The sequence below is a fragment of the Colobus angolensis genome, unplaced genomic scaffold, assembly GCF_000951035.1.
Source record: "Colobus angolensis palliatus isolate OR3802 unplaced genomic scaffold, Cang.pa_1.0 Scaffold102, whole genome shotgun sequence".
In the NCBI taxonomy this organism is placed as follows: domain Eukaryota; kingdom Metazoa; phylum Chordata; class Mammalia; order Primates; family Cercopithecidae; genus Colobus; species Colobus angolensis.
Window position 1 is genome coordinate 1,929,199 of NW_012111142.1, and position 14,645 is coordinate 1,943,843.

Sequence of the window (14,645 nt, forward strand, 5' to 3'; positions counted from 1 at the left end):
TGTTCTGTGAAGACACATGAAACTATGCCTCTCCCTGTCCCCACCAAATCTAAGAACCAGTGTGTGTTCTGCCAAGCAGGTGATCAGACCAAACAAAGCAACAACAGGCTAGTGACAGAGCAGAACACCAGATGAGGGCTGACTTAAAGATCAATTATCCTGGGTTGGGTGCAGTGGCTCACACATATAATCCCAGCAATTTGGGAGGCTGAGGTAGGAGGATTACCTGAGGCTAGGAATTCAAGACCAGCCTAGGCAATGTACTAAGACCTCCACCCTACAAAAAAAAAAAAAAAAAAAAAAGAGCAGAGCATGGTGGCACGTGCTTGTAATCCTAGCTACTCAGGTGGCTGAGATGGGAGGATTGTTTGAGCCCAGAAGGTGGAAGTTGCAGTGAGCTGAGATTGTGCCACTGCACTCCAGCCTGGGAAACAGAGTGAGACTCTGTCTCAAAAAAAAAAAAAAAAAAAAAAAGAGACTAGTTATCCTTCTATATCCTTCTAGACATGTAAACCTATGAATTGTTGCTTAACTTTTCTGCGCCTCAGTTTCCTTATTTGTAGCAGGGAGAATAATAGTCTAAGTTATTTGAGAATTAAATGAGTATATTTTCATAATGGGCTTACAACAGAGCTTGGCAAACCATAAATGCTCAGAAAATTGTTTATTTTTATTATTTATTTATTTTATTTTATTTTTTTGATACAAGGTCTTGGTCTTGCTCAGGCTGGAGTGCAGTGGTGTGATCTCAGCTCACTGCAGGCTTGACCTCCTGGGCTCAGGTGATCCTCCTACCTCAGCCTCCCTATTTTTATTATTATAAATTATAATCTATAATGTTGTGGACATGGAGAAAGAAACATGGAGGAAAGTGAGCACAGCTGGTACCTTGTTGAGTCATTTGAGAAGTGGGCATTGAAACACAGGCTCAAACCATCATTCCCTTGAACAGAATGAACTAACCAGGGTACAGGGCTGGGCATTACCTGGGGGTCCTGGTTAATCTTGGCAACATCCTTCTCATAGCTATCAATGTACAGCCGAATGGTGGCCCCTGCACTCCCAGTGCCGCTCAGTCGGAAGATGATTCGAGAACCATCTGTGAAAATGAGCCGTAAGCCCTGGAAAATATAAGCAGAGATTTTTTTTCCCCATATGCTGGGAGACTGAAGGCTGGCAAATTATGAGGGGTCTATTTGGGGACGTAATTTCATCCATACTTGATCAACTGGAGGGTTAAATCTGTGATAAATGGCAGTAGCTGCACCTTGTAAGCCTGCCTTCTGTCACCCTCTCTGCATCCAGCTGATGGGGGCTTAGCTATGGGGGGAGAAGCATTTCCAGGGTCAGGGGAGACCTGACCTCAGTGATGCTGGGTGAGGTGAGGGCTTCCCTCCTCTCCCTACTTCCCTGTGATTTATGGACTAACCATTCCAGTTTGAAGCTTAATAATGAAGCACATAAAGCTGCTAGATGCAGAAATTCAACCCCCAGATCAAGAGGGAAACATGGACCAAAGGAGCTGAAACCAGAGCAGAAGAGGTCTCAGGCAGATGAGGGGAAGGACTCTTACAAACCACTAGCAAAGGTCCTCAAAAGAGAACAGGAAGCCAGAGGTCCCAAATGGCAGAGACTGGCTATTTCCAACCTAACAAGCAGGAGCCAGTGGCCAATCTCCTGCTGATCCCTGATGACTCAAAGCGAGGTCCGTGTGCAGTGCCAAGCCCATCCTTCTCTCTGCTCCCCTCCTTTTTTCTCCCCAGCGGTATCTCTGGACATCAATTATCTTCTCACTTGGGGAAAAAAGTGTGGAATCTCTGGGGCAGATATTTCCCAGCCTGAGGGAAGAAGGCTGGGCCAGACAGTTGTCTGAGGACTCTTCAGTCTTTATGTGTCTATCCATCCTCCGTAAAAAGGAGAACCTTGCATAACGCCAAAGACTGACCAGAAAGACACTGCTCCTCACCTGCTGTTCGTCACCAATCCCCATCTGGTGTTTAGTGGTGCTATTCATTAGCACTGATTAGTGAAGACAGCGGAAGAAATACACAGAGGACATGCTGCAGTTAGTCACCACGGGAAGGACACGGTCCATTTTCACTAACCATTTCTTGCTTTGTAGAAACACACCAAGGTTGGTCTTCTTTCCCCACAGCTTCAACTTGAAGACTCTAAAATTCTTTTCACTAAATTGCAGATGTTCTATCTACATATGTTAGATCACATTCTTCCCTTCTATCTGGTCTCACATCTAAATGCTTGGGTTTTCTGCCTACAGAAAGTGTGGCAGTTGCTTTCTTTACAGCACAGAGGGCAGCCCTCGAGCTTAGGCCACTGCCTCCCATACACACCTTTGCCCTTCTCCTCCCTCCAGGCAGATGCCAGAGGCACTGCAGGGCTGGCATTTACTTTTCCTGGATTTCCCTCTGTCTCTGAAGGTTTAATTACACAAACTTCTGTCCCACTCTGCCATCCCTCAGCTCCACTCTCTCCTTTTCTATATCCCTTTCTTCCTCAACCACAGGTCTCTCTTCTAATTATCTCAGGCATAATTTACAATCATCCAAACTGGACCCAAAGTTCTCAAAGATGGCAAACAAGCACAAGGATGAGAAACCACTTGTGCTAAAAGTTGAGGAGGGGAGACTCCAGGCACTGAGGGTCACTGTGGCCCATCCATCCATTCACTGCCTACTCCCCAGAGGGAAGCTTCCAGTAAATCCCACAGCCGGGCCCTTCCAAACCCTATGCGATGCCTTGAGAAGGACCAGGCCAAAAATCTGGGTCTATTGGAAAAAAGTAAACTGGGGGGTTGTAACAGAATCTTCATCCCCCTCTTTATTCTATTATGAATTACGAGAGATGAGTCTACTCTGTGACAAAAACAGGCAACAGAAGCAGAGGTGAGAGAACCCTGGGCATGAGAAGCTGGGAGAAAGCCTGACCCAGCCTGCAGCCTAGGGTACCCGGTATGCAGTAAGGGAAGCACTAACAATCCTGTCCACATCTAGAGACGCTCCAGGTCCTAAACTGTGGCGTCTTGCCAGGTACTGACTGCTGTGTCAGGTGGGGTGCCAGTCATGTGCTGCGAATGATGATGCAACATTTCTAAGTCTGGGAATGCCTCATCTATTTTTCTCTTCTTTAGAAATTAGAACATATGAGAGAAACGTATAAGGATAATGCCACTTACATGCTGTCACTCTGCTATAATCTGCTGACAGAAAAGAGAGGAGTTGATATATAAGTTCCCACAGTTCCCCCTCTTTCTTAGATTCTGGGGCTCCTTTTTGCATGTACAATGGACACATCATCTTGCATATAATTCCAGAGGGTGCAAAAATCCCTCTGGAGTTCAGGTTAAGGATCCCAGAATGAGGGTACCAGACAGTGCATAGAACCAGGGCATAAACCACTGTCCCAACGAGTGCATATGAGAGTCACGTGGGATAGCAGAAAACCAGGTAAGAACAGCTACCCTAGAAAAACACAGCAGCAAAAGAAAAATGGCCAACAGGAACTTTTTCATTTTTGCCTTGAGATGTCAGAGATGAAGCTCTAAGGTCTCTCCCCCACTTACACACAGGTCTGTTTCTACCTGATTTCTTGAAATGCTTCCATCCACTGGGTCGCTGTATTCAAAGTTATCGGCCTTCTCCACGGTGTAAACTTTATCATTTGCTGAGAACTGCTTCCCCACAAAGGAGCGATCAAACATCAGGGCCTCCAAGTCCTTCATCATTTTGTTTGCACCCTCAGCTTCCACCTCCTCGTAATCATACCTGGAAGAAGGCACGAAGTTGAGACCCACAGGCTGACTGCAGATCACACCAAGGCCTATCAGTCAGCACTTTCTTCATCATTTGTTTGGCCCTCCCCCAAAACTATCTAACTTCAGAGGAAGCTGGCAAAAAAAAAAAAAAAAAAAAAAAAAAATACAGGCCTGTCAGCCACTGGGGATGGAACAGGCTAGGGATGAAAGGAAGAGTTTGGAGGATTTCAGGGAAGGGTTACGAGCTTCTGAATAAGCAGAAAACACCCATCTTGGCATTTCTACCGAATAAAGCTCTAAGATGTTTCAAAGGCTTTTGAAAGATGCTATCTAACGTTTAATCACCACATCCTGAGGACGTAAAATGAAAAGCAATGTTATCTCTGGAGAACTCCCTTGAAAGGAGCAAGTGACTCAGGCACTTCTCCAAGCTCCCTGGGCTTCTCTAGGGTGAATGCAGGGCCTGCTCCCAGCCTGAGACCTGCCTGAGGCTGCTGAGATTTTTACTAAGGAGAGTTCCAGCTCTACAGGAGTTTCCCAAAGCGGGGCCAAGTTTTCACGGACCAGATGAAGACGCCAAACACTGACTCTTTATACCTAAAATGCCTCTTTTTTTAAAAAAATTAATTTTATTAAGATACATGTGCAGAACGTGCAGGTTTGTTATATAGGTAAACATGTACCATGGTGGTTTGCTGCACCTATCACCTAGGTATCAAGCCCCAAATGCGTTAGCTGTTTATCCTGATGCTCTCCCAACGTTTTTGTTTTTAGTTTTGTTTTATCTTAAGTTCCGCCTCCTTCCTTTCAGTGGGAGTGGATTTTGGTCCAAGGTCCTTTAGGTCCACCCTGACAGAGGAGGCCCAGTGTGGATGAAAAAGGACCAAGGAAAAACGTGCATCACAAATGAAATTCTGTGAAGATGAGTTTTCCTTCAAGAATTCTTTTTGACTTCTTTCTTATGATGTTAAAGACTTGTACAGGTGGCTTTTCTTGACCTAGTGGCATATACCCTCTTGAGAGAGTTATTTTTTAGAAGCTCAAGATAGCAGAGTCTATATTTATTTGTAATCGTGAAATAGATACGATATAGGCAAGATGACACCTCTGAGACATGAGAAATGCTGGGGAATTAAGGCCAGCCTATTCTGGCTCCAGGATTCTATGAATCAAGGGCCAAATAGTCCTCTTAATCTTAAAGTCAGCTCTTTCCCCCAGTTAACATGATAAACAACAAGAAATTACAACCAGGTGTTTGTGCTTTACATTTTTGACCTCTGGGTGTTCCAGAGAAATGTTTTCTAAACCCTAGGCACAGAGGGGTGGAATAGAAAGAGTCTGGGTTTTGCAATCAGACAGATGAGCTATGAATTCAGCCTCTGTTGGCTATTGTGTGACTACAGGGCCAGTTGCCCTCTCTCTCAGAATCTCAGCTACCTTATCAATAACTGTTTTGAGGCTAAAGTGAGACAATGCATGCAAAAGTGCCTAGCACTTTTGTTCAGTAAGTGGAAAGTATAATGGAGTTTTAACTAATCATAAATGCAGGTACTAAGGACTTGATTTGTAATCCTTGGTTAGTAGTTAATTTGATAATTAATAAAAATATGTTAAAATCGTTTTTATATGGAGGTTTGTGACTAATTCAAGGGTGTGACCCTTTCTCTGAACAACCCCTCCTAACCTTATTCTACTCTGGCTATTGTTCACCTATTAACTCATTCATTTATCTATTCAAAACATATTTATGCAGTCTCTACTATAAGTTGGGTGCTTAGGGCACAAAAACAGACATGGCCCTGTTTTTATGATACTCTAGATTCTAGAGAGTTCATGACTGCTGTTCTGAATGACCAGGTTTTTCCGTCTGTTATAAAGTAGAGATTTTTTTGCCTTGGTTCCCAGGGCTACTGTGTGGTGTCAGGTAGTTATTACTTATTCCTTCCACAAAAGAATAACGTGAGAGAGAAAGAGATCAATGGACTCGTCCAAAGTTAATAAAAGAATTCTGATTAAGGAGCTTAATTTACTTAGTTGAATTCTTTCTTGGAATCCAGAGATCATGGACTATAAAATCTGGGATATATTTTTTAAATTGTCTAGTCTAACTCACCCATTTTGTAGAACAGGCTACTGAGGTCTAGAGAAATTATACCTATTCATTTCTTATACATAAACAATTCATCTAATATCCTTTTTATCGTATTTTCTTTCTATAATTGGAATAGTGAGGTCCAGAAAAATTCTTAGATTTTTACACTAACTAGGGGAAAGGCAAATTGGAATTAGTGAAAAGTACTACTGTCAAAAAATTTTTGAATGCTTTTTAAAAATAGAAGTATGCATGATAAAGAATAATTACTAAGTATTCTAAGTATTTTGTTCACTGCTGAATTCCATGTACCTGATGGAAATCGGGTACACAGTCAATATTTGTTGAATAAATGACAGAAATATTGACAAGCATATAGCCCCTGGGGACCTATTTCACAAGGCAGAAAAGTTGATGTGGACTAAGCATAACTGTTTCTACAATTTACGAAAAAAAGTTTCTAGGCTTCCAGTACCCCAGAGTTTACAAAACATTTTCAGACTCATTATTCATTTAATTCTTTCAACAGTTGGACTGTTATTCCCATTTCTGCAGATGACAAAACTGAGCACAGAGAAAAGCTAAATGGTTCCCCAGTCTAGTAAGGGGAAGAAATAAAATTCTAATCCATTTCTCTGAATCCAAATCCAATGTTATGATCATGTCCACCCAATGGGCACATTTAAATGCTTATAAAGCATTTATTCTTTTGATTATGTTAGCTACATTTTTAAAGCCTCACTCTTTATGGCTGACATAAAAATTGACTTCATTTCATCCCTGACCAAATTATTTTTAAAATCTCCAATTGCGAGAGGCTGGATGAATTAGGTTTTATTATCACTTAAGACAGGAGAGGCTGTGGATGCGTGAGAATTCTCTCTGCCCACTTCCCCACTTTACCTTGTACCCCAGCTGGGCTGTGGCTCACCTGGTGAAGAAATTCCGGCCATACTTTTGCCAATGATCTTTGAGAATGTCCTCCACACTCTGCTTGCGGGTGGCTAGGATGGAGAGCCAGGCAAGGACAGCCCACAGTCCATCTTTCTCACGGATGTGGTCAGAACCTGGCAGGGGGAGAGCAAGCTGCTGTGAGAAACGTGCTTTCTCCCAGTACCCGAGAAGGTACTTGATACGGTTTGGCTCTGCATTCCCACCCACATCTCACGTTGAGGGAGGGACTTGGTGGGAAGTGATTGGATCATGGGGGGCAAAGCTCCCTCTTGCTGTTCTCATGATAGTAAGTGAATTCTCATGAGATCTGATTGTTTAAAAGTGTATAGCACTTCCCTCTTCACTCTCTCCTGCAGCCATGTGAAGAAGGTGCCAGCTGCCTCTGCACTGTTCTGCCATGATTATACATTTTCTGAGGCCTCCCAGCCATGGTTCCTGTACAGCCTGCAGAACCGTGAGTTAATTAAACCTCTTTTCTTCATAAATTACCCAGTCTCAGATAGTTCTTTATAGCAGTGTGAGAACAGATTAATATAGGACTCAACAGTAGGTGTGCAGACCCCACTAACGGAATCACACAGCCTGACTGAGGACTTGGGTACACAGGAGGAGTCACATATTAAGTAGGCAACATGATACTGAAAAGAAATTGATGCTTCCCAAAGTGATTTAGAAATTTAAGGCAAATGTCAACAAAAATGTCAGTGAGATAATTAGGCAGAATTTGATATATCAGTTATAAAGTATTAATGTGAAGGAAAAACACAGTAGATCTTAAATGAACAAATAGCAAAAGAACATGACCATTATAAAATTTCAATAATTCAAATAGTCTGGTAGCTTAACAGAACAAAAGAGCGCATCTGGAAAGAGATCCAAGCACATATGAGGCTTGAGTATATGACAAAGGTCTCACTTCGAGGCTGTGGGAAAACAGTGGATTACTTTTTAAATGGCATTTGGATAACTGGATAAATAGCTTTAACAAATTGTTTTCTTGGCCGGGCGCAGTGGCTCACGCCTGTAATCCCAGCACTTTGGGGAGCCAAGGCAGGCGGATCACGAGGTCAGGAGATCGAGGCCATCCTGGCTAAAACTGTGAAACCCGTCCCCCCCTGTCTCTACTAAAAAATACAAAAAATTAGCCGGGTGCGGTTGTGGGCGCCTGTAGTCCCAGCTACTCGGGAGGCTGAGGCAGGAGAATGCCGTGAACCCGGGAGGCGGAGCTTGCAGTGAGCCGAGATCACGCCACTGCACTCCAGCCTGGGCCACAGAGCGAGACTCCGTCTCAAAAAAAAAAAAAAAAAATTGTTTTCTTCCCTATAAAACACCATAACAAAAATAATTCCAGTTGAACTAAAAATTTGAATGTGAAACTTGAAAGCTTTTAAATACTAGTATATATTACATTAATATACATGTATTTTTATATATTTATATATAAATCTTAGGGGTGATAAATAATGTAAATTCAGTATTCATAAAAGAAAACATTGATGTATTTATCCACTTAAAAATTAGCATTTCTATACTGTAAAACTACTATGGACAAAATTAAAAGCCCATTGACAAACTTTAAAAAATTAAAGAGATCTGGTTGTTTAAAAGTGGATAGCACTTAAGGTAGATGTTCAATACTATATTATTTTTTGAGATGGAGTTTCGCTCTTTCGCCCAGGCTGGAGTGAAATGGCATGATCTCGGCTCACTGCAACCTCCACCCCCCGGGCTCCAGCGATTCTCCTGCCTAAGTCTCCCAAATAGCTGGGATTATAGGTGCCCACCACCACGCTCGGCTAATTTTTGTATTTTTAGTAGAGACAGGGTTTCACCATGTTGGCCAGGCTGATCTTGAACTCCTGACCTCAGGTGATCCATCCACCTCGGCCTCCCAAATTGCTAAGATTACAGGTGTGAGCCACTGTGCCCGGCCACATTTGATATATTTTAAGGCAGATGTTTAATACATTCAATATAGAAAAAATTCTTATGTATGGATAAGAAAAAAGAATTTCAATAGAAAAACAGGCCAAGGATATAAATAGGCGATGTGCCAAACAGTACACATACACACACACACACCCCTAACCAATTAGCATAATAAAAAGCTGGTGTTACTTTTAAGAAGAAAAATTAAAGTTAAAACCACAATGAGAAACTGCTACTTGCTTGACAAAAGGTATAAAAATCCGCAAGTGTAAAAATCCGAACAGCCAGTGCCAGGAGAATAAAAGGGAAACAGGATTCCACCATAGAACTCGTGGCAGTGGACACTGGCACAATCCTTCTGGACAGCAATTTGGCAAAAAAGTATCAAAGCCTTAAAACTGGACCTACTCATGGATCCAGCAATTCCAACTTTAAGACACTGTTCTTTAACCATTAAGGTTTGGTTAAACAAACTCTGATACATTTGTCTCCTGCTAAGGTCCTTGCTAAAATCTTTAACAAAATTTTAAAATGGGCTTCTCTGGTTGTGCTTATATGCATGGACACCCTTTTCCAAGAGCCTGATATGGAACACAACTCTCATTTTTTTGCCTTTAAACTCCTTACTCTGAAAGAAAGCAGTCTACATGGAGCCTTATTTTCTGATTTCTAAATAGAACTGTATACAACTGCTCTATAATCATGCTTTAACATTATTTTACACTGAATTCTTTATGTGCTTGCCCTACTGCACTTCCCACTGGGTCTTATTCTTCTTGGAATTGTCAGAGTATCTAGCACCATGCTGGGTATGCAGGAGGCACATAGTAAGTGTTTTTCCTTCCTCTCTTCATCTTTTCAGACCCAGCTCAAATGTCCTCTCTTTTTTAAGACTAGCTCCCAACTTCCCTAGGCAGTCATGATCTCCCTTCTCTTTCTTCTCCTATAGCAACCTGCACAAAACAGCTGGGGTGACATCAGCCTCCTTGAGTCTCAACCATCTGTTTGTGGGCCTTTCTCCCCACTAACTGTGTGCTGCTTAGGGGCACCTCTTATTTATCCTTGTAATTAAGTCTGGTGACTAGCATAGCACAAGGAATACGGTAAATAACTAATTATGAAAGACTGTATGAATGAATCAACCAATCAATTTATTCCAATACTTTCTCTTTCTATTTTTGGTTCTTAAAAAATATGACTTTTTCTTTCAAAAGACTTTTCTCTTCAATGGGATACTACTTTTAGAAGTTAACTCTCCTCAAAACCCGGATGCCAGCAAAACTAGAGAGAGTAGGCAATATTTTTAGTGCTTTATATAACATATTTTAAAAATATTTACCTAATTTTACTATCTTTAGACTTTTATTCGCCTTTACTGCTATTTTAAGGAGCAAAAAGCTCTCTGGCTCTTACGGCTTTTGCAAATGATACGTTTTGGCAACAGTTCATCCTGAGAAGCAAGATTCTGGCAGCTTCCCCAATATATTGGGAATTCATGACAGCAGTATACCAGCTTGGAATTATTTGTCTGTGCCCCACTGGGTTTTTTTCTTCCTTCTTTTATTATTTTTTTCCTTAATTTTTTTTCTTTTTTCTCTTTTGGCTAGACTGAAAGTATAGAAGGCAGTGTTCCTTTGTGCTTTTCCTGACCTAAGTAAGGAATTTGATTTTTTCTTTTATGTGGAAATGAAAATAAAATATAAAAGTCTTACCCAACTCTGGCCAAGTTACTTGGAGATAACTAAATCATATACCTAATATTATAAACAAAATACCTGCCCTGGGTAACATAAACAAATATCCGATTCCAATTGTATAATTCTCAGCCTCTTTGGATATTCTGGTTCATCACTAATCACCTTGGATGTATCAAAAACTCCAGGTAATTCTATTAATACTCAGGAAGGTGGAGCAAATTTCATTTTCTTCAGGGTTCTGATGAATGACGCCAAGTTTCCAGTAGAAAACACCAACGGTGCACGTACGTATTTCTAAAGCTATTCTTTTGGCGGTCGTGGCTCAGTAGATAAAGCTTGATACTTAAGATTCAGAAAACGTGAATTTGAGGCTCTGTTGTTACTTGTAAGCTACTTGAATTTGGACTAATCACTTACATTTTCTAAGCCTCAGTTTCTTCAACTGCAAAACAGAAATAATGCTAACTTCTCTCTCATAACTTCTCTCTCATAGTGAGAAATTACTATGAAAAAGCAAGTAGAAATATTTTATAAACTGTGAGGTGTGATGTAACTACTAGATACTGTTTTGAATAAAGGGAAAAATAAAAGGCTTTTATGGAAAATTATTACATTTTCCACTGACTTTATTATGCTTTTAAAAATAATGCTCCTTGATTATACATATTGGAGAAGAAAATGGAAGAATATAACCTAATACGCTCTTTCCTCTGGGCACTGGGATTACAGTGTTTTTTCCCTCCTTCCTTATTTTTTCATAATGAACGTAAATTACTTGTTTCATTATGTTTTAAGTTTTAGAAAGAAAACGAAGCCGAGCTCATTTAACTGTGAGAAAGGGAAAACACTGTAGGCAAGGACTGCTAGTCCCAGCTGGCACAAAAGACAGTGGTGGGTTTTGCACTGGATCTCTTCACCCTTGCTCCGCTCAGGGACAGGAATTCTACCCTTTCAGCATCTTCAAACACCTGTCACTTTACTTCAGCCTAATCAGCACCTTGTGATAAGCACAAATTCGGCTCAGTCAGGGCACATCCTGGGTCTCAGCCAAGAAAAATGTCAACCATTCCTGAGGGATCCAAGAGCTAACAGTTTAGGGATTGGGTTACAGTTACCACTATGGGCATCTCAGGAGCTTTCCAGCCCCTGCCAGGTGACAGGCCTGAGGATGGGAGCATGACAGCTGAAAAACAGCTGCATGGAGCTCTCTGAAAGTACCAGTGTCTGTCTGTCTCTTTCTTTTTCTGTCAATTTCTCTCTCTCCTCCAGCCCCCTTAACATACAGTTCTCACTGCCTGGAAAGCCCATCCCATATACATCTACTAGCCTGGCTAACATGTTCTGCAATTACTTTCAACTTCAGTCTTATCCAGGATGCACTCCCCATGCCCTCTGTGCTTAAACCACTCCTTGTGATCACGCCCCACCCTAAACTATGAGTTTTACTCCCCAACAGGAGTTGGCCCAAAGTCAGTTGTTAAGACAGTCTTCCCAAAGAATGGCCGGGACCCAGTTGACTGACTGGGAGGTTCAGCTGACCTGCTGTGTCTACAGTCCTGTCCTCTTGGCCTTCCACTGCACAAACAACTTTACTTGGAAAGAAAGCCTTTTCCATACCACTCCAGCTCCCAGGAGGCTGTCCCCAGGAACTGTCAGGCCTTCCACTTAGCAATGAGGCCTGACCTGCCTCCTTACTGCCCCTGGAACTTGGTTTCCTTTCCATAAGGTGCCTTTGGAAGAAGGTATTAAGTGTCTGATAAGCAGAAACCGTGTCCTAACACAAACTTCACTTTACACTCAACAAATGTGAATCAGTGCCAGCATGTACCAAGCACATAAGAAGATACCAAGATGCATAAGGTGTGTCTCCTGCCCTCACAGATGAGCACAGACATACAGGTGAGGGAGACAGGCAGATAACAGTTTAATTGAGTCAGTTGTATTTAGTGTATAAGCCTAGTTCTACTGGGGTATTCTGTCTAGGCTATGCCCAGACATGGGGTGCTACAATCTTCCCCTGTGGGCTTTGCCTGCAGGGAAATGTACTCAGTAGCTATGCAAGTTAGAATGGGCAGAAAACCAGAAAGAAAATCTGATCTCCTACACCACAGAACCAAGTTAGGCACTCTGAGAATAAAGCTCCCGAAGTACCCCTGTACTTCACCTTCTGTTGCTTTGCACACTTGTCATTCATGGAGCCCTCTATGAGAAGGCCTTGTTTACCATGTGACCCAGAGTCTAACTCAGTATCCAGGATAAAGTCAAAGTTCAATAAATATTTGAGGAACGAATCAATGCAAAATGTACAAACATGAAGGACTTTTCATAAGAAACTAAAATTAAAAGAAATTTGCAAAGCGGTAATGCCACATTTCTTCAAGTTACCACTCCTGTATCATGCATTAGCACTAGAACCTTTAAAGACAGGACAGGGAAAAAAATATTGCTAACCTCTAGACCTGACTGGATCATAACTTATATATCTCCAGTGATACCAAGTTCATTATCAAAGTGGTTTCCCATCGATCTTTCCCAAGCCCCCTATTTTCCTGAGGAAGGGTTCAAATGCATCGTATTCTATACTATTCAGTGACTTCACTTTCAATGTCCCAACAATTCTAAGATGGATGGAACTGACAGTCTGCCCTCTGCCATTGTGTATAAACATGTACATAATCATCCACAGTTAGGAAGGAAAAACAGCTTTATACCATGAGATCAACTAACAACAACAGGCTCATCCTGTCTAGTTGTCCCCATTTATCCCTGGTGTTGGTAATGCTGATCTCTGAAGAAGTGTCCTAGCTTCTGTGGTTACCATATCCAGGTGAGAAAGCTGCTGCTCCTCCAGCACAAACAGACTAATGTATACTTGGTAATGTTAGTAATATTACAAGATTGTTCTTTAGACACTAGTGGTTTGTTTTACTCGGTGGCCCAGTCCTGAAGTTAGACTCCTTTGCACCTCTTTGCAAGCAAACTTCTTTTCTTTCGCAAAAGTGCATTTCTTCCCATAAAGACTTGGGGTTCCCAAGCCTGGACCGTGGGGTAGAAATGGTGTTGAGTCATTTCAAGAGTCCCAGACTACGCCAAGAGGTGAGGTGTGGATTCTCCATTGAGGTGGGTGGTTAAGCCGGAAAGCACTGACCAGTCACTATGATTCCAGCATCATACAGGAATTTACATCAGATACCTTTTAAAGTTCTTTCTTTTCCAACAGCAGGAATCTGTTTGTTTAAATGGAAAGTGCCAAGTGAATAGTGTTCATGAACTCATTCACTAAGAGTTTATTGAGCACCTGTTCTATGTTGGGCTCTACGGGAGGCTCAAGGGACGCAATGCAGGATAAGACACATAAGATCTCTGTCCTCATGGCACATACAGTCTAGTGGAGCCAACAGACACTAATCAAATAATCACAAGTAATTGTAAAATCACAGCTGCAACAAATACAACAAAGAAGAGGTACATGGTGCCATAAAAGTCAATAATCAGGGGATTTGGCCCACCCTGAAAGGTCAAGGAAGCGTTTTTGAGAAATTTTCTCTGCTATTGCCTGGAAAAAATACAGAAATAAAGCACTCTGTGCTCAATTAAGCTATAGAATTCAAATGTTTCAAAGTTCATAGAGTCACTAATGTCTACCCTGAGAAACTATGAAAGAACTGTTGGAAACATTCACTAGCAAGGGACACGGTAGCTAAAAATTAACTCCTCTATAAATAAGAAGATCAGGAGTTCAGTTAAGTAAGCCCAGCTGCACTCGGTCACAATAGTGGAGATCCATGGCTATGCAGCCTGGCTGTTTAAATGTTTATCTCAGAAATATTACACAACAATTTTCTTTTTTCGAAGAGAGAGAGAGAGAAAGAGCTTGTGATTATCCTCATGATAATGAAGTGCATTCTCTCTTTGGATATGAAATATACCAAGGAGAAGCTAAAACCATGATTGGTACTAGGTATTTGTTGAACGTGTTAATAAATGAGAACAAACTTTAACAACAGTCTAAAGTCTAATACTTTGGTTCAAAGAAATCAATTCCACAAACATAGCATGAGAGACTTCCCTTGGCAAATAGTTCTAGGTAAAAACTTTAAGGGTTTAATTACCCACAACCTTACGCAGGCTAAACAGTATTATGCAACTTCCTAAAAACTAACCTAAAGGAAAGTTATGTCAAGAAAAATACAGTGCTCTA

General features: G+C 41.5%; 1 protein-coding gene across 3 annotated transcripts in view; it reads right to left on the reverse strand.

The window, feature by feature from the left end:
• PGM1 (phosphoglucomutase 1) overlaps positions 1 to 14,645 on the reverse strand; it is a 65,367-nt gene that overhangs the window by 4,810 nt on the left and 45,912 nt on the right. For all 3 annotated transcript variants that reach the window (XM_011940891.1, XM_011940901.1, XM_011940884.1), the window contains 3 exons: positions 6,796 to 6,931; positions 3,599 to 3,782; positions 987 to 1,121 (listed from right to left, as the gene is read on the reverse strand). In XM_011940891.1, the coding sequence (XP_011796281.1) occupies positions 987 to 1,121; positions 3,599 to 3,782; positions 6,796 to 6,931 (455 nt within the window). The remainder of the gene's footprint in view (positions 1 to 986; positions 1,122 to 3,598; positions 3,783 to 6,795; positions 6,932 to 14,645) is intronic.